Below are 20,167 nucleotides of genomic sequence, written 5' to 3'. Positions count from 1 at the left end.
CCTCCCAGACAGTGCAGTCTTGCTTCTTCCACTGAAGCAAAATGCATTTGGGATTCATCCATGCTACTGCACAAACAGGTAGTTCGTTCTGTTTTACTGCTAAGTAGTTTCTGTAGATGTGCCACAATCCATCCATTTACCAGTTGGACATTCAAGCTGTTTCCAATTTCTGGTGATTGTGAATAAAGCCTCTATAAGCATTTAACCCCAAGTTTTTGTGTGAACAGAGTATGTTAGTCTGCTTGGAATCTAATAACAAAATACCACACACTGGGTGGCTTTAACAATAAAAATTTGTCTAGCAGTTCCAGAGGCCAGAAGTCTGAGACCAAGGTGTCAGTAGGGCTGGTTTCTTCTGAGGATGCTCTCCTTGGCTAGGGGACAGCCGCCTTCTCTCTCTGTCTCCAAACGGTCTTTCCTCCATGTACACAGTCTGTGTCGTAATTACCACTTCTCCTCTGGACACCAGTCATACTGGATTAAGTCTCCCCCATATGGCCTCACGTTACCTTAACTATCTCTTTGAAAACTCTAACTTCAAATACAGTTACATTGTGAGGTACTACGGGTTAGGACTTCCATTGCATGCATTTGGGGGACTACAATGCAGCCTATAATGCAGCTTTCATTTCTCCAGAAATGGAATAGCTGGACTGCGTGGTAAATGTATGTTTAACTTCCTAGGAAACCACCAAATTAGATTCCATAGATCATGTTGCATTCCCATCAGCAGCATATGGCATTCCAGGGGCTAAACATTCTCGCCAGCAATTGGTATTGGCGCGTTTTCCAATTTTAACCATTCCAAATAGGTGTCCAGTGCTCGCTAATTGTGGCTTCAACTTGCATTTTCCCTACTGCTAACAATGTCGAGCATTTTTTCACACATTTGTCATTTGTCTATCTTCCTTGGTGAAGTGTCTTTCTCTCTTCATTCAGGAAGCATTAGCTTTGGTGCTTTAAAAATTTTTTCAGTACTCCACACACATTGGTTCGCTGTCTTCTAGCGCCCCTTGTCTCTGATGCAAAGTTCGCGGTCATTCAAGTTGTTGTTCCTCTATTTGGGATCTACCATTTTTTCTCTGGATGCTTTCAAGATTTTTCCCTTTACGTCTGGTTATCAGCAATTTGACAATGTTGGGTTTCTTCATATTTATGCTACTTAGGGCCCACAGAGATTCCTGAATTTGTACATTTAGTACTTTCAGCTACTTTGGGAACTTCTGGCCATTGTTTCTTCATATATTTTTTCTTCTGTCTCTGTGGCCATTTCTTCTGGGTGTCCAATTACACGTGATATTGTCCCTCAGGTCCCTGAGATTCTATTCTTATTCCCCACACCCAATCTTCTTTTTCTCTCGGTTCTTCAGATGGGATCATGTCTATCCTCAAAATCATAAACTCTTTCCCGTCACCTCCATTCTGCTAGGAAGCCCTTCTGACAAATTTGCTTATTTTAGGTATTATATTTTTCAGTCCTAGAATTTCTCTTTTTCACACTTTCTACTTCTCTTCTGACACTTACTACCTTCTCATTCATATTTTCCTTCTCAAATGTTAGGGTACATCTGAATCACCTGGAGAACCTTTTAAAAATAGACTGCTGGGCCTTACCTACAAGTTTGTGATTCATTTGATTTGAGGTAAGGCCACAGAATTTGTATTCCCAACAAGTTCCCAGGTGATGCTGGAGCTGCTGGCCTAAGGACCGCCCTTTGGGAATCACTGCTTTGCACCGAGCTTAGTTTTAATGGGAGCTTTAAAATACGTGTCTGCCAACTCCGACATCTGGGTCACGTTGGGTTTGGTCTCTGTTGATTATCTTTTCTACTGAGAATTTTCCTATTTCTTCATGTGCTAACCAACTCTGAAATCTGGATGTTTTCAATGTTATGTAGTAGAGACTCTGGATTGTGTTATGTTCTTCCCAAGAGTGTTGATTTTCTGTTTTAGCAAGCAATTAACTTGTTTGGACTCAAACTACACACTCCGTCTCCTGAGAAGGAGCTCAAACCTCAGCTCAGTCTTTCGTCCTTAACTAGGCTGCCTGGAGTTTGCCTGGAAAATACACAATCCGTGGGTCAAAGATTTAAGGAAAGTTTATACATAGCATCTGTGGTTCCCTCTTCTGGCTCTTCCCTATCTGAGACTCCTCTCACTTTCCAACAGTTGTGGTTGCTCAAATTCTCTTGTCTGGTTCATCAGGCCAGAAAGACTGTGATTTTTATATTACTGGTTTTGTCATCTCATACGTTGTCAACCATCAAAAAAGTCTGAAAAAAAAATCACACAATCACCCCATAATATTCCTTCCAAGCACCTGCTCCCCTCCAGGTCTGCTCACATACCCAAAGTAGTTGTTTTGGTATCCTGTCCAGAGTCTAGAGTTGCTATTTGCCAGAGGGTCAATTCACATGAGCTCAGCCAATACTCAAAACAAAACTCCCTCCTAGCATTATTTTTAAATAAAAATAAAATTTCCAAAATCATCCACTACTATAAATTTCAATCAGACATTACAATACTGTATATATCTATTTTGACAGGTTCCTGTAAGTAACAAAGATTACGTCCTTATGTGACCCATGGGAGGAAACCAAGGTTATTCACATTCACACCTCTTTTTATACAGGTTAAGTTGCAAATGCAATTATATCTTTATGTAACCAGAACAGAATTATCCAGCATATTTTGAGAAAGCAATTTGCATTTTCCTTTATGTTACTTTGGAAATACGAAACACAGAAATTCTAGGTGGGCTATTTTTCTGCAAGTCATCCTGCTTCATCCACGCATATTATGTATTGAGCTTCTTTTTGATAATATGACTCGATAGGCTGCCTGAAAAGCCTCTAAGTAAGTTAAAATGCATTTTATCCTACTTAATAAGGGACAGCTACAACCGCATAACCTATTTTCGTTTCAACTCACTGCTTGAGGGTAATTTATAAAGATCAATAGCAAAACTGTTACCTGTGAGTTTATTTTACTAAGCATTTGGCTGTGTCAATCCATTTCGGCACTGCCTCTGATTGTTAAACATCCCCAGGGAAATCCACTTCCACAGCACCTCTCCTCTAGTACACACAAGATGTGTGATTAAAAAATGAATTCCTAATAAGCATTCCATTAAAGAGCACTTGTGGCAAGCTAACAAAATTCAGCAAAGTACCAGTAATGCAATGCATATGCCAACAGGCAGATAACAATCCTGTCGATTAAATAAACGGAGGGCCCGAAACAAAGCGGGCATATTTGTAACAAGTGCATTCCTAATGAATACGCCAGCGTAGTCATTAAAAGAGATTTCATCTTGGTAGCTAAATCCCGAAAGCTCAGAGGCCACCTGGGGATGTGGCTACTTGCTCCACGATTAAATTGCACATGGCCTGCTGCTGGCAGAACGAGAGCAGAGGACGGATGGAAAGAAGCTGCAGTGGAACTGTGTTGTCACAGAAGAAACAACTCTCTACCTACAAAACTAGGGGACACATCAGGATTTTCCTCGCCAAGACTGGAGAGGCAGGGAAGGAATATTTCTTTTGTCAGGTAAAAAGCACAACTCCAGAGCGGTTTGGGGATGTGTAAGTATTTCCATGACCCTAAGTGAAAGGCAACAAGGCCAGGACTCTGTGACAAGTGATGTCACTATGGTAAAAGTCTAGTGAGACGCACTGGGACTTGATAAGGCCCGGGAGCTGACCCGCGGTTATCCTCACGGTGGCATGCCTACCCAGCAACCCCGTCCTACCACCTCAACTCACCACACAGATCTTTCCAGGCTGCAGAAGAAACACCTTTGTGCAAATGCCAGGTCAGCCAGGAGAGAGTCCCTTTGGTCATTTCAGGAGCCCTGGTTTCCAACTCGGCCGCTGATGGGTTTCCACGTGCGTAAGTACAAGCTGGCCTGCTGATCAACCTACTTCATTCTTCGAAATCTGCCTCTGACTTATGCTCACTATTGAGCTTCTCTATGAAGCCAGCCCCTCTGCCTCTCAGTTCTCGTATGCTGTTAGCCCCACGGTACAAATTATAGGGGGGTAGGCAAGGAATCGGCAGCTCTAGGAGCACATGTCCAGAAAAAGTCTCTGATTTGGGAGCTCTCTGCACTGTAGTATCCGCAGTCCCTAATCAGAGGACTGAGTCTTTTTTTTTTTCTAGCATAAAGAATTAACTTTCGTAACTAAACGCATGTCTAACACACTAGGCTATATATTTACGCCTCATTCTTAAAACAGAAATAATAATCCAGATACCTTTTCGTAGTTCCTAGGGTTGATAAAATTTCCATGAATAATTTATAAGCTACTTTTTACAACCAACTCCTACAACTAAACAAGTACACACGTGTGAACACACACACACACAGACGCATACATTGCTATTTATGTGCCATCACGCCAACAGCTCGAGTTGAACCAGGACGTGGCTTAAAGCAAGCAAGAAGGAGAACGGTCGGACTAGCATCTTACTGAAGTAACCAGGAAAAGACGCTGATGATCATATACTGAGAATCTACCTCTAGAGCAGAGCATCTCCTATCAATGGGCTTATCAACAGTATACTCCACACAGCAAGTGCACATGTAAATTTGGCCCAAGGTGCCGCCCGAACGTGTCCTCCTTTCTCTAAGGTATGGACTCATGGATGCAAAAAGTCACTCGGCCACGGCACGTTTCCTAGCCTCATCCGTGGCAGGTGCGGCCGAGGGACTGGTTCTCACCAATGGAGGGTGAATGGAGGAACATGTCTATACCACAGCCACAGTGTTTAGAAGTAAGACTAGCTTCTCCTTCATCTCTTTCCTTACCTGCTTACTAGATTTGGAGGAGGAAGCCAAAGGCTCACCGGAGGCTGAGGCACTCATCAGGAACACCCTGGACCCTTCTGTAAGTGACGGCTGACCTTATCTGGAACCACCGTACAATTAGCGGTGGATCTGTCACCACGGCCCAGAGTCACCCAGATACACAACCTGAATGAGGACTTTCCAAAACTACAAAAGCTTTACGATCCTGTGGTACACGGCAGCACTCTACTCTTGCTCAGGAATAGAAAGCAACTTCCAAAATGTATGGCGAAGGGCACTGAGGATAACAGGAGTAGCAAGAAACAAGCTGCTTACATTTCTGAAGCAGAAGGGAGGTGCTTCTTCTGTTCCGTGCAGCTTGTGATAATCGGCCCAGTCGAAGTCCTGGCCAGAGTAACCTGTACAGGACGAAACACAGACAACACAGCGTTCATCAGGCAAAAGCTCAGACCAAATCAACAGCTTTAGAGTGTGTCACTCATTAAAATAATAGGAGGTCCAAGTATAGGGCCCCAAAGGGTGAAGTCCTCCCCTATTCCGGACAGCATGTCAGATGTTCTGAGGAACACGTGGGAAAACGTAAAGTTCTAAATTCAGATACTGTATACCATCATGATCATACGTGGGGCCTGAAACCAGGGGAGGGATGGACTTTACCCACATCAGCACATGCCGGGGGTGGGGGTAGATCTGCTTTGGGGGAGAACAGATGAGACAGGCTGTTATACACCACACATCCGTACAATGCATTTTGCAGAAACAATACAAGAATATCTCCCTCCACGTAAATCCTGAGTTCACGTCAACTTGCTTTCCGGTATCTTCGTGGAAACCATGAGACTTTATTGAAAAACACCACCTCGGAGGGATGGTTTTTTAAAGAGTTAACAGAAGGTAGAACAAATAGCAAACAAGGAGTTGAGGTTTTCGTGAGAAAGCCTGGAAAAGCACGCAACCCTGAGAATTGCATGGCGAAGGAGGAAGGGAAGTGAGAATCGGCAAAGACGGGCCTCTCCGGGTGAGGCTCTGGGGGCACATCGGAGACACAGAGGGAGGAGTTCGAGAAATAGCTATTCCCACCTACTAAACTTAATGAAATTACAGATCTTACCAAAGTGGGTTTTTTTTCCTTTCTTTATTCATTTCACGTGGCAGGAGGGGCACAATTAGAGTATATCCGTCATGACCACCATGACAAGACATGGGAGAAGGTCTTGGGAAGGTCATGGGAAGAGAAAACAGTTCCAAATCATAAAATAAGCACGGCATTGGGTATACGGTTTAACCTGGCTAGCAAAACACCTCTTCCTGTGAGTGTCATTTGCATTTCCCGTGAACAAAAGATAGCAGTGAAAGCGACGAGAGTAGTACCAATTGGGATAAACGGAAACTGAGTAAAATGTCACCGTAACCTTCACTTGCGTGTTCTCTCTTGATGAGTTTATGTGTATGGAAAATAAACCCACAAGGGAGTTCTTAAGTAAGTTTTTGAGCCAAGTCCCCATTTTCTCTTCCCCATATCATCGTAAATTCTACACCTGCAGACTCACTTAACATGGGGACTTGTAGTTACTAAATCCTACAGCTGCAGTGACTCCAGAAATTCTTCCTGAAGAAATACACCAGTTGCCTCCGACCTCTATTTGTATTTCCAAGTACAAGGTAGTATTCTTTTCATTAAGGAAGCTCAGTTTACCCAGTTTTTTTCCAGAAGATGGGGATGGAGTTAACCAAGCAGGCACCTGTCCTCTGGCCCAGAACCTGACCCTTGACCCTCCCATCCCCCCTGACCATCAGTGGCAGAAGGACCCCTCTTTCTTCCTAAGACACGCCTGTCATTCTATAAAGGCTATCAACTCATATCTTTCCAACAAGGATACAAAAAGTTTTATAGCTTTGAGATGCTGTACTCTAGATTTCTAGAGAGTTTCAAAGAGATTCCGCAAGTTTTTCCACCTGCCCTTGCCCCCAACCCCTCTCTCCAGAGTCTGATGGAGATTTCTGGTAGGGGTTTCTGGAAGGGACCCCCTCATCAGGGTTTTCTGGAAAGGACCAAACCAACTCTTTGCTGAACACTTACAAATAAAACATGTTTTAAATAAGATAATCCAAGTTTCTTTACAATTAATATAACCCTCCACTTTGAGAACGGTTTCTCTGGAGCTGTTTTGGGTCAAATCTTTACATTAATGCGTAAGAACAGAAGAATTTGCCAAAAGACAGCTCACACTGCTGCAAAACTACGCAACGTATAAAAGGAGGACATCTGGGATTTTAGAGCCAGCTCTACCAGGAACTGGGTGAAACAAGGTGAAAGCAAATGGAATCTTTTGCACCTGACTCCCCTCATTCATAAAACAAAGGGAGGACTTCTAGCTGTTGCATTCCATAATTCAGAGCCACCATTATTCATTATTTTACTGTGGCTACTTGGGACTTTTTCCCTTCCTTCTGCGGTTAATTCCTTCCTCTTCTCCTATGAGATAAGTGTGGCATGGTAGATAAAGAGAGGCTATGTAACAAGATACTTCCTAAAAGCTCTCCATGGAATAGCTGAAGACAAGATGCATCTTGCAACAGAAGGACCCCATTTGTTTAGGGTTGTGACAGACTGACTTCGCTAAAGCCAAGATCTCTTTCCGTTCCAACGTCTTTTCCCTGGACCTCTGCTGCTTGGTTACTTTTGTGAGCTGACAAAAATCTCATCAAGATCATGGGGGAAGAGGGGAGCTGGATGGCTCAGTCGTTAAGCGTCTGCTTTCAGCTCAGGTCATGATCCCAGAGTCCCGGGATCCAGCCCCGCATCAGGCTCCCCGCTCAGTGGGAAGCCTGCTTCTCCCTCTCCCACTTCCCCTGCTTGTGTTCCCCCTCTCGCTGTGTCTCTCTCTGTCACATAAATAAAATCTTAAAAAAAAAAAAAAAAAGATCATGGGGGAAGAGGGGAAATAGGGAAAAAAATGTATATAAATGAATAACAAGCCATTTTCTGATATACCATGGAAATCTGGGTATTCTTTATGGTCAAATAAAACTTTCCAATGTAGAAGTCACCTCTGCTCCCCCTACAGAGGTATTTAGCTGGGCTTTCTATAATCCCATGGGCTTCAACCCACTCCATCCAATATCATGCTCTATGGTTTCTTAGACCTACATTCAATCCTTCTACAGCCAGTCTTCAAGACTCTCTCTATGGGGAGCCATTTTTAATCTAATAATTTCAAGATATAACCAAGTCTTGCTGGGTACCTAAGCAACAATGGATGATTTTGCCCCCAGAGCTCTTCATTTCCTTGAACATTTGAACAGCCTAGACTTCTTCTCCTCTCCTTCTCTTAGGGACCTTTATTCACTTCATCACTTAAAATTCTTTTCCTTCAGGCTGATAATGAGCTCGCTCTTTGTAAGGAAGTTTTGTGACAGCTCAGAATATAACCGCTACATAAAAACAAATTGCTCTGGCTTGTATAATAGAGACAACAGGGGTCAATTATACTCATTAATCAACAAAGACAGAACAAGAAGTACTGAGGCTTAACTGTAGCTAGGAAAACATGTTTTAAACCCAGGAGGGAGGAAAATAGCAGAGGGGGAAAGAAAATAAAAGGAAATCAAAACCCCTTGGGCTATTAAAATCTGCAACAAGCTGCCACAGGGGACTGTTGAACCATGGCCACTGGAGTTACTTAAGCTTTTATTAGTGTTTATTCTGAATGAAGTTCCAACTGTTACAGGTCCAAAAGAGAACAGGTCGATGACCCATTTCCTTGTGATACAAATTAATTGGCACAAAACAGCCCCACTTGCAAACATTACTATTGGTTGTGCAAGTGGATAATTCTTTCAGAAAACAATTGGCAATAAAAATGTTCACGAACTTTGACACAACAATTTCACAACAATTTAAAAACAATCCTAAAAACTGAAAAAGTGTCCTACATTAAGATGCAATAGCATTATCGGTAATTCTGGGGACAGGGGACCACTTTACATCCCCAAATCAGAGAGGATATGAAACTCATCCAAGGTCCATGGAAAATCATACAGGCATGAAATTGCACATAGTTTGTTAAAAAATATGAAAACATTATTGCTATAGGTTTAGATGGAAAGACTGCCCGGCTCAAGCATGTGCAGAATTATCAAATTTATATAAAAGTATGCAAAGAAAAAGATCAGAAGAAATGTAAGGAAAACTTAGTAATGGTAAATATCAACAGAGTTATTTGGATGGTGGGACTCGTGGTTATTTTTTTCTTCTATCTCTTTGTATTTTCCAAGTTTTCAATAATGATCATAAATTATTTCAATAAAAACTACTTGAAAGTGTAGCACCTTTGCTCCATTTTAAAAGATAAGGCACTAGTCAATCAATCAAGAGCTAATTCAGCACATGGGATACACCATGACCAACTCCCAAGAGCCAACCTCCAGCTTCTCATTTGCTAACAGAATCTTAATGTTATCCAGTTCCTACAGGAAATTAGGACTCTCCTCAGCACCAGAAAGTGAATCATGAAAACCCCATATAATCACGGTGGTCTTCCTGACCTTTGCACCAGGAAGTGAATCATCACAACCACCCCCATATAATCATGGTGGTCTCCTGACCTTTGCGCCAAGAAGTGAATCATCACAACCACCCCCATATAATCATGGCCCTTTGCACCAGGAGGTGAATCATGACAACCCGCCCAGATAATCATGGTAGTCTCATGCCCTTTGCACCAGGAAGTGAACCATGACAACCCTAAGACAATCATAGTAGGATGGAGGGAAGGGGAAGGACTTAAAAAATACATCTTTCTGTAATAAAAGGGACACACAGAGTAAGAGCTGCTCTTCTATGCTGAGTGAATATGAAAAAAAACTGTACCATCTTCAAAAATAACATTAGCAAAAAAAAAAAAATATCATCTTTGCCATCTACCCGACTGGCAAAGTGAAAGACAATAATAAGAACCCACCACTGCAAAGACTGTGGGGAAACAGGTGCTTTTATGCATTTCTGGTTGGCATATAACTCAAAAAACCACCGCAGATGCCAATTGGGCAATGTGTCAAAATCGTTAAGAAGGCGTCTACTCTCCACTCTAGCCCTTTGCTCCTTCACATATTCAGTCATTTAAAAGCACTTATTAATGCATGCTCCTTGCCAGGCACGGTTCTAGTACCAGGCACGCAAAAGTGAATAAAACCCGACAAAAACCTTTACCCAGGCAAGCCTACATTTCAGTGAGAGGCGACACCTAATGCATAAGTATAAAAAGTCAGATGATCACAGTGTTACAGAGAGAAGCAACGAAGGGGCAGCGGGAGGGATGAAAAGTCTTGAGGAAAAGCTGAAAGTCCGAGGAACTGAGGAAGGAAGGCTTGTAGCCATCTGGGGCAAGGGCAGGCCAGGGGGAGGGGCCAACAACTGGAAAATTCCAGGAGCATGTCTGGAATGTTCTAGAAACAGCAAAGGGGAACTGCAGGGCTGGGCAGAGTGAGCTGGGGTGAGAACAGAGCGGTAATTCCACTATGGAGCATCCTACAGAAATAATAGGATGCTGTGCAAACATTTTATGCATCAAAGCAGACGAGAAACAATACACAGAAACACAGATGTGTTTACATCATTTATTTACCTGCAGATCATGGAATTTTCCAGTCACTTAAAGTAGCAGACATGTTGGCATGTAAGTACCAAATTAGTGTGTATAAAATAATTAAATAAATACACAAAGTTACATATTCTGGGATATAGAAATCTGGAAGAATATACACCAAGAGTTGTTTCTTCAGGATAGGAAGCTTCTCTCCTTCTCAAAATTTTAAAGAATGAATGTGTTATTAAATCTATAAATAAAAAAAAAATCTCTAAGGGGCACCTGGGTGGCTCAGTTGGTTAAGCATCTGCCTTCGGCTCAGGTCATGATCTCAGGGTCCGGGGATCGCCCTGCGTTGGGTTCCTTGCTCAGCAGGGAGACTGCTTCTCCCTCTGCCTGCTGCTCCCCCTGCTTGTGCTCTCTCTCTCTCTCTCTCCTCCCTCTCTCTCTCTCTCAAATAAATAAAATGTTTAAAAGAAAATCTTTAACAAAACTAACAAAGTCCTAAAAAGTTGTAGCACTTTCTCAAACAAGTCACTTTTCCCTGTGAGTCTCCAGGCTGCTGACCTCTGGGTCGGTGAGGGTAAGATGAGGATCCAGCAGGTACTGAGGACGACACACACACCGTGTGCAAACTGTAACTCCAGGACGGAGGGAGACATGGAGAACCCGGACAGAAAGCTTGGAAGACGCCCACCACACTGACCGAGGAACACGCAGCCCCACGGGGAGACGTCCACCTCTGAACATGTTCACAGTGCTGAGGTGGAGACGTGGGATGCGTGTCCACACCACACAGGTGAGGAAGCAAGACCCCAGACGTCGGGGCCGACGCAGCGCTGGGATCCAGTCTGTCTACCCCTGAGCAAGCTTCCCAACAATCCCTCAATTCCACTCATGCATGAGTCTGCATACAGGCTCACAGGCAAGAAGGCAAAGACACTCAAAACTGACTCAAGTCCTTCTTTTCACCCATGCTGTTTGCTAAACAGCTACACACACCCCTCCCAAGTCTGCCAGCTCCCTCATTTCCTCAGCTGACATTCGGTGAAGTCCTCCCTGATGCAGATCTTTAAAATTTATACATTCATTCCCAACTGAATTCTCCTGTCTTTACATTCATGGAATAATGCAGGGGAAAAAGAACCATGGAAAATAAGGAAAAAGGATGGAAACAAATAAGTCAAGTTAGTTATAAACCCCAGCCATTCCAACGTCCTAATCTTCTAGAATAAAAACCAATGCTGAAACGTATGTAATACACATAGGTGACAATATGACACTTAAGACACTTCTCTGTCTGGGGGCATGCCCAAAATATTAATCTGAATCATAAACATAACGTCAGGAGATGTGGACATGTCCCCAGGATACGGGCTCTAACATCGCATAGGTATCCGCCGCCAACAGCAAAGCCATGGTAAGAATCCTGAGAACGAAACGGAGGAATAAGTGAACAAGAGAGATGTCACATCAACCATCGGAAATATTTTCAGATATAAAAAAATGACCCAGTTTTACTCCCCCGACTCTTCTCAATCAAAAGCGAACTGTTGTTCAAGAATCAATCAGAAAGCTGGAAATGAGAATAAACTTCCAAATCCAGTAACAAGATGGGCCCTCACAGATGCCAAACAAAATACAGCAATAATAAAATAATTACATAGCCACGCTCAAAAGAGAAGAAAATCTCCAGATGCCAAAAATCCATGAGGGCCACAACGGCAGAGCCACCCAGTGCAGCGAATGTCCGGAGCTCACGCGGGGTGGGAAACAGCCATGGGCTCAAGAGAGCAGAGCAGCAGGGACTGAGACTATCATAAAACGCCCAGTCCCTGTCAGATGCCTGGTCTGTGACAACAGGACCAGGTGGACTTGGCTCACTGAATGAGAGAAGGAGCAGACACAGCTGCTCCCGGCCCAGGGCTCTGGGTAAGTGGGGAAAGAGAGGAGTCCCGTGCTCCACCAAGCCAGAGGTACATGTGGGGAAATGTACATTTTTACAGTTCTCTATGGCAAGGCCGAGAAATTAATGTGACATTCATTCCTTCATTCGTTCATTTACTCTTTGAATATCCAGGGACGCCTCCAGTACCAGGACTGTTTTCGGTGCTGGGGATACAGAAGTGAATAAAAATGATTTTTAAAAAGCTTACTTTCTAGTGGGGAGAGAAAGACAGCAATAAAACCTAGGACTTGCAAAAATCCTTGGCAGACCCTAATACAAAGCTAGGAGGAAAGAAGTACTTCACTCTAAGGATTATGGAACTCCCACAGAAATCACCACCACCCCTGAAAATTAGCTCACAACGGAAAATCACAACCCACATAATGAAACAAATGAACACGAGAGTCATACAAAAAAGGCTTTAAAACAATTGACAGACTAGGGATAAGGAGGTCAACACCCACAAGCTCCAACAGCCCCGGACCTGAATGCCCTGCCATGCTTTACACACACACACACACACACACACACGCACACACACGCACACGCACGCACGCACACGCACACGCACGCACACGCACGCACACACACAGAAGCCGACAGATCCTCAATCTCACCATGATAGTTGGATGTACCTTCTAGAAAATTACAGAGCAAACAAAAATAGAGCGCGAAAATGTAATGGTTGAAAAATTCAATTAGTAAGTTTGACCTAACAGAACACTCTGATAATAAATTTGAAACCACAGCTAAAAGAGATAATTCTGGGGGCATCTAGGTGGCTCAGTGGGTAAGCATCTGCCTTCGGCTCAGGTCATGATCTCAGGGTCCTGGGATCAAGTCCCGCATCGGGCTCCCTGCTCAGCAGGGAGTCTGCTTCTCCCTCTGCCTCTGCTGCTCCCCTTGCTCTGTCTCTCTCGCTCTGTCAAATACATAAATAAAATTTTTAAAAATTCTGTAAATATATATATATATACACCTGTAAATATATATATTTATTTATCTGTAAATCTGTAAAAAAATTCTGTAAATATATATATATATATATATATATATATATATATATACACACATTACCAAAATTGTCTCAAACAGAAGTAGTCACTACGACTAAACGTACAACCACTCGAGGAAATAAATTCATAGTCAACAGAGCACAAACTAAAACAGCACCAGCCCAGATGTTTTCACAAGCTAGTTTTACCAAACCTTCAAGGTCAGAGCATCCGTATCTTACACAAACTGTTCTGGGGACACACTGCCTTAGGAAGGCGGCTGGAGAAGACATAAACAGGCAAAAACCCATGACATTCCATTATACTGGCCACAGCCAGTAAAAAAATCAAATGAATAATAATTAAAAAAAAAAAAAAACCATCACAACAGCAAGCAAAAGGACGATGTACCTAGGAAAAGTTCTAGCAGAAGACCGAAAGTTATAAAAAGATAATATAATGAAATAAATATAAATGTGTCTAAATTAATTAAGTCCAACACACTGTCAATTAAAATCCAGTGGGTTTTTTTATAGCATCTTCCAAACTGATTCTAAAATACAAAATACAAAAAAAAAACCTGCCAAAAGCAACCCAGACAATTTCGAAAATGGAGAAAGAGTGGAGGGATTCGCCTGATGGATATCAAGACATAAAGGAAAATCAATTTTTAAAAGTGACGTATTTTCGTTTACCACCTTAATCATTTTTATTTTTTATTATCATGATAAAAAATAAAAGATAAAAGTAAATAAAAATAAAAGTGACGTATCTATGCAGAGATGGACAAACAGACCAACAGAGCAGAGTAAGAACAGAGAAGGTCCTCACCCCTTAAGGGACTTGCTGTTATGCCAGTGGTGGCATTACAACTCGGAAGGGGAATCAAGACTATCCAATTAATGACGCTGAGACAATGGGTGAATCTGAAAACCCCATTCAACTTCAGCAAAAAAATAAAATTGTTTTCTTTTCTCATGTCATGCAAAAATTAATCCCAAGTACGTTAAAGAGCTAAATACAGAAAATGAAACTGCGAGATTTTGAAAGAAAACATTGAACATCAGTAAAAAAAGATTTCCCAAGACATATAAACAAATCATAATGGACAAGATTGGTAGTATTAATTACATTATAATTTCATACTTCAATAAAACATAAAATACCGTTCAGAATCAAAACGACAAGCCACAGTCTAGACTATTATATACTGTGAAGTGCATGGCCAAGAAAGAATTCACATTCAAACAAAAATACTTCTAATAATCAACAGAAGGGCCAAAAATACAATCAACAATGCAAAGGCGTCCGAGGACCCGCTCCACTGAACTAGTAATTAGGAACCAAAGTGAAAGGAGCAGACCCATCTCAGGGCCATCAGGATGGCAACGTTCGAGCCTAAGGCATAATCATAATAGGAGCATGCAAAACGGGAGCTCCAGCAATCCCACGTTTGCGTATATCCCCAGAGAGGTCTCTCCCATTTGGGCACGTGTACAGAGATGCACATTTGAGTATCATTCACAACAGGGAAAACAGGAAAGACCTTCAAAGTCTTTCAATGGGAAATGGATTTCGAGAACTAAGGTCTGTTCACACAGCAGGCAAAATGAATAAATAACCGACATGCACTGACATGGAGAAAGATCTGCAAGATGGTACCGGTGAGAGTTACACAGAGAGAGGAGTAGCACGATGGTGTTGATACGCATATCGGAAAGCTCTGTTGTCAAGCAAACAATGAGAGCCTCAGAGTCAGGCAGTAAACGTGTACCAGGTTTAGGAAGGTGATTACCTGGGGGGAGAATGGGTGGGGCGGTGGAGACGACGTGCCAGAGAGGAAGGGTCGAGCACAGAATGAAGGCAGGACTTCAATTCATCCAACGCTCAACACATAACGACCAACAGCAACACTATTCGAGCCACCGGAATTGAGCAGAGAACAAGACAAAAATCCCTACTCTCGGGGACTTTCACTTTAGTGGACAGACACATACAAAACAGGACAAAGAAGTAAAATCACATTACTTGTATCTGACACGCTAAAAAAGATCTGTGCAGCAAAGCCACACAGGAAAGGAAAGACACATGTTGGGGGGAGAGATCTGTAACTGATACTCAACGGGACAGCGAAGAAAGATGCCCTGGGAAGGCACCTCCATCAAGACTGAATAAAGAGGAGGACAGACGACCTCAGGGGGCCGAGTGCCATGTCCCAGGGAGGACAAGGAGGCCGGCGGGTCTGGGCAGACTGGGGTGGGGGGCATCTTAGGAAATGGGGCCAGACAGGGAACTAGTGGGAGCCGTAGGCTGGGACCGCGACCTGCTCTTGCCACGGAGTACGGTGGCAGGCCCTGGACAGGAGGGACATCTTAACACGGCGATCTGAACATGACGTGCGTCGTAACTGCACCAGCCTGACCATCTCGCTCAAGAGTTCAGGAGGCCACTGCAGCAGCCCAGGAGAAATCTGACGGTGGCCTGGATCAGCGTGGTCGTGATGACACACGGTCCGATCCCCAAAATACCGACGGATTCACCGATGGAACAGATGTGGAGTGTGAGGGACAGAGGCAGAGGTGACTCAGCCTTCTACTCTATTCTGTAATGCTTTATTTCATTTTTTAAAAAAATCTGAACCAAACGTGGCCAAATGCCAGCACCTCCTCCAGGGGCGTGGGGATTTATTATTTTCTGTCCCCTCTGGTATGTCTGAAATGTAACAGATTACAAAACTGGGGTAAGTTCATCAGTCAGTGTCTGAGGTTTTTCTTTAGGGGAAGACCATACCAATTAGAGGTCACTACTTTGCATCTTGATAGTCATGAAAAACATACCTTTGCTTCTTAAATCATGTTAACAGTTTAGGTGCCTATTACTAAGATGCCAAATAGTGGAGACAAAGTGTTGGAATAAGTGATTTACTTTCAGCCTTTGTGCACCCATTTTACAACAGATTTACAACAAAAGTCAAGGCTTAATGTTTTCTAAGATCCCCCTGGGTGGGATGTTTACTCCTCTCCTTCTACGACTCATCCTTGATGTTTCATGCCAACGAGGTTAATTAAGTAGTTTAAAAACAGCAAGTCATGGCCGATAACATATATACACTTTGACTAGCTGATTTTATCTACTTGCTTGATCACTTTTTATAGTGCCTGTCATACTGAATTGTCGTGTGCTGGTTTTAAACAAACGGAGTAGGGGCGCCTGGGTGGCACAGCGGTTAGGCGTCTGCCTTTGGCTCAAGGCGTGATCCCGGCGTTGTGGGATCGAGCCCCACATCAGGCTCCTCCGCTGTGAGCCTGCTTCTTCCTCTCCCACTCCCCCTGCTTGTGTTCCCTCTCTCGCTGGCTGTCTCTGTCTCTGTCAAATAAATAAATAAAATCTTTAAAAAAATAAATAAATAAACAAATGGAGTAAAACTTCCAAGGTTCTGTCCTTTGCTTACCAGGAAAGCACTCGCTCTCAACAGAGACCTACCGAAACCTTCCCACGCATTCTAGCTTACATACTCTTTGTCTCTAAAGTCTGGAGACAGATTTTTTTGTTTTAATTAAGAAATAGAGTCATAACAATGTAAGTATGGGTCTACGTTTTCTGCAAATCTCCCAGACCACCGGATATCTTTTGTTTCATCAGCTGCTTCCCACTGGGGAACAAGTAGGATAATATCTTTTGGGGATCAGGCAACACGTTGTAATTGTAAGTGGTGTTTACGGTTCTAACAGAAATCTAAACAATGTTAATACATTCGCGGAAAACATACACACAAGAAAACACTGAAACTCACTTCTCGACATGTGTAATAAATCCTACATACTCCACATATAAAGCTCAGAATTTAATTTAAAAATAACTTTTATAAGAGAAGTGTCTATGTTCATACGTTAATAAAGCAAATAATGGTGTTTGAAAAAATTCTACAGAATGATTCCCAGCCCCGCTGCGGACACATAAGACATGTGACAAATTCCCTCACAAGGAAACCATAAAATCACTACTACAGAAACCTTCACCACCACCTCTCAATTTTAATTCGCTTTAATTTCAAAAACAAATGTATTTTACTACCTGTATAACATAGATATAAATATATAACAAACATATTCTCACAAAACAATGACAGCTCAGTAATTAAAGCCAAGACTCTGTTATAACCACAGGCACTTGGAAAAATTTTTCCCTAAAACTGTAATTCTCCAACTGTATTTCTCCAAATATCAGGAAATGCAATTATCCACACAGGCACACCCATTTTCCAAACAAATATCCAAATTATGCCAACAATCTCTTTTCTAAAACATATTTCTAACGCTTAAATTTCGTAAGAAATGTATTAAAAAATCTAGAGACATTTGGTAAACATTCTGGTAAACCAAAAATCTGGGAAACATTTAACCCCTGCCTAATGGAATAATCAAGCAGCCGAAATTCATATATGAATATTTCCCCCTTTTTTTTCACTCAACTAATTTTTTCTTTAAATTCTTGAATAGATCTTATCACTACCTAGGTATTTAGAAAGTCCAACCACGCAGTATTTTGGGGATCTAGAAGTCTTTCTTCAATGATGTGGACCCATCTGTACAAATGATCTGATTACGGAAGTCGGCAGGGAGCAGAGATGGTCCATGGGACTTTCGAACTCGGCAAGTGACCGGTCGCTAAATTCTGCAGCAGAAAAAGACTTCCCTCATCTGCTACCACGAGATGGTTCACAACGAAAAACCTGTAGGACCGTCGGAGAGGATTGTAAAGATACCTAGACTTGTGTCATTGTTTGACTCCGTAGAGCAACCACAGGGTCCCGCAGGTGTCCCATTTCATAGTCTTGCAAACCGAAGCGCGATCTGGCCACGGTCCCCTGTGAGCACCAACACGGCAGCCCACGCAAGGCCTCAGGAACTGCAGTCCTCGCCACGGCGCTGCCTGGAATCAGGAGGCCGACCCCCTCGCTGGTACTTACCGTCCGTGTGATGTGCCCTGGGCGGGTCACAGAAGCTCTCTGCGACTAAGCCCCGTCCCAGGGCCACGCTCAGGTTGAGGATGAAATGAGTTAGGCACGTTCAACGGGGCAAACGGTTTCACCACATCGTAAGGAGACCACATTCTGGCACCGCAGCCCCCTCACGAGAAGGATCAAAGGCGGAGGCGGAAACACTCAACAGGTATCTCCCCAGTGGGGATGAGCATGGAGGACAGAGGAGGAGAGGAGCCCAGGGGAGCTCAGGGCAGGAGCAGCACCGTGAAAGGTTGTATCTGGGACGAGGCACCTGGACCCTAACCTGTGGGTATTAACCTCCCAACATGGTGAACACTACCCATCATCCAGTCCTTGGTGAGCTGGAAAGGTCAGCACAGAACCCCTGTAGTATTTGTGGGTCGTTGTTAAAATCCTGCCTCAAGTTTATTCTTCTAGGTAATCTCTTCCCATTTCCTCTTCTATTATTCCATCATTCCCAGCATTTCCCTTCCCACCCTCTCTCCTTCCGTCTGGCTGCTCTCTTCTCTGAACAAGCATCTGTCTGTCAGGATAGCAAACCACGTTACGGAACCACAGGCGCAGTTCTTACCAACCAGAATGTGGTATGTGGTCTCAATTTGAAGTTACCTGCAACCCGGCTCCAGAATGAATTATCTTAATGTGTTATGGCATCAAACTGTTGGCTATCAGAGAGTGACCGAGCTCTGGGGAAAATTTAAATTATTGGAAATAAAAATGGAAAGAAATAATTCTTCAACATTTGGTTGCATTTTTTTTTTCTTTTTGGCCCAGTGTGGAGTCCAATGTGGGGCTCGAACTCACGACCCCAAGATCAAGACCTGAGCTGAGATCAAGAGTCGGATGTTCAACCAACTGAGCCACCCAGGCGCCCCTCATTGCATGTTTAAAGCCACTTCTCAGACACGTGTAAGTGTTGAACCAACCCTGATCACCTAGCGATGCTATGTCCTCTGTCAGCACACACCAGCAGCCCCGCACACGATAACCAACAGGGAATTGCGGTGGACAGACGTGGATGTCTCGAGAAGCCCAAAGTCACGCACCTCACCAGGGCAGCGAGCTGGGATAGACTCCTGTGTCAAGCCACTTGTGAGACACACTTTTCCCATGATGTCGAAATCATTTACAACCTAAACTTCTCAAGATTAACAAAGGCACACTTCGGTGACAGTATGACGCCCTCCTGAACGAAACCCTGCACATTTTCACAGAATACGAACCTTTGGGAGGTGTGAGATTGACTCCGTTTTTAAGGCACCATTGTACTGGTAAAATCCCCAAAGAATCCGCATGGCACAGCATTGAGAGTTTACTAGGTTCTGGTCTTAGGTCATCAATAGTCACTTGAAAAAAATGATTGTTAAAAACCTGAAAGAAAAGACAAACCACAGAGTCAAGGGTTAATTCCTTGGGATTTTCACGTAAAGCTAGTATGAAATGCTGGCACGGCTTCCAAAGGCAATAAATACATTTCATCAAAATATTTCAGCACAAACGGGCACTGCAATGTATATTACTAAATTGATCCAGTTGCTAATAAGTTAAGAGTTGATCACTGCAGTCATTTTAATGGAAAGAGAAGCAAATGAGTGGTAGACACAGAAAACAGAGAAGGTAACAACAGGGGTGACTTTAGAGAAGTCAACCGACGGCCGGGGCTGGAAGAAAACCAAACTTATGTGGGAAGACAAAGCCAGGCCTTCAGCAATGCCAAGGCAGGCCCTGAAAGGTCAATGGTTTCTCCTTGTCCACAGCAGGGACCCATGTGCTCACACCAGATCACTCAAGAAGGTCCACCGTCTGGCTTAAGGACTTCTG

The 20,167-nt window shown here is 43.2% G+C and overlaps 1 protein-coding gene across 6 annotated transcripts in view; it reads right to left on the bottom strand.

Moving 5' to 3' along the window:
* SFMBT2 (Scm like with four mbt domains 2) overlaps window positions 1–20,167 on the bottom strand; it is a 222,435-nt gene that overhangs the window by 59,402 nt on the left and 142,866 nt on the right. For all 6 annotated transcript variants that reach the window (XM_026478728.4, XM_044392054.3, XM_026478726.4 and 3 more), the window contains 2 exons: window positions 19,570–19,717; window positions 5,126–5,208 (listed from right to left, as the gene is read on the bottom strand). In XM_026478728.4, the coding sequence (XP_026334513.1) occupies window positions 5,126–5,208; window positions 19,570–19,717 (231 nt within the window). The remainder of the gene's footprint in view (window positions 1–5,125; window positions 5,209–19,569; window positions 19,718–20,167) is intronic.

This window comes from Ursus arctos, unplaced genomic scaffold (genome assembly GCF_023065955.2).
Source record: "Ursus arctos isolate Adak ecotype North America unplaced genomic scaffold, UrsArc2.0 scaffold_30, whole genome shotgun sequence".
NCBI lineage: Eukaryota > Metazoa > Chordata > Mammalia > Carnivora > Ursidae > Ursus > Ursus arctos.
Note: the sequence above shows the minus strand (reverse complement) of the source record. Positions and strands in the feature narration are given on the sequence as shown.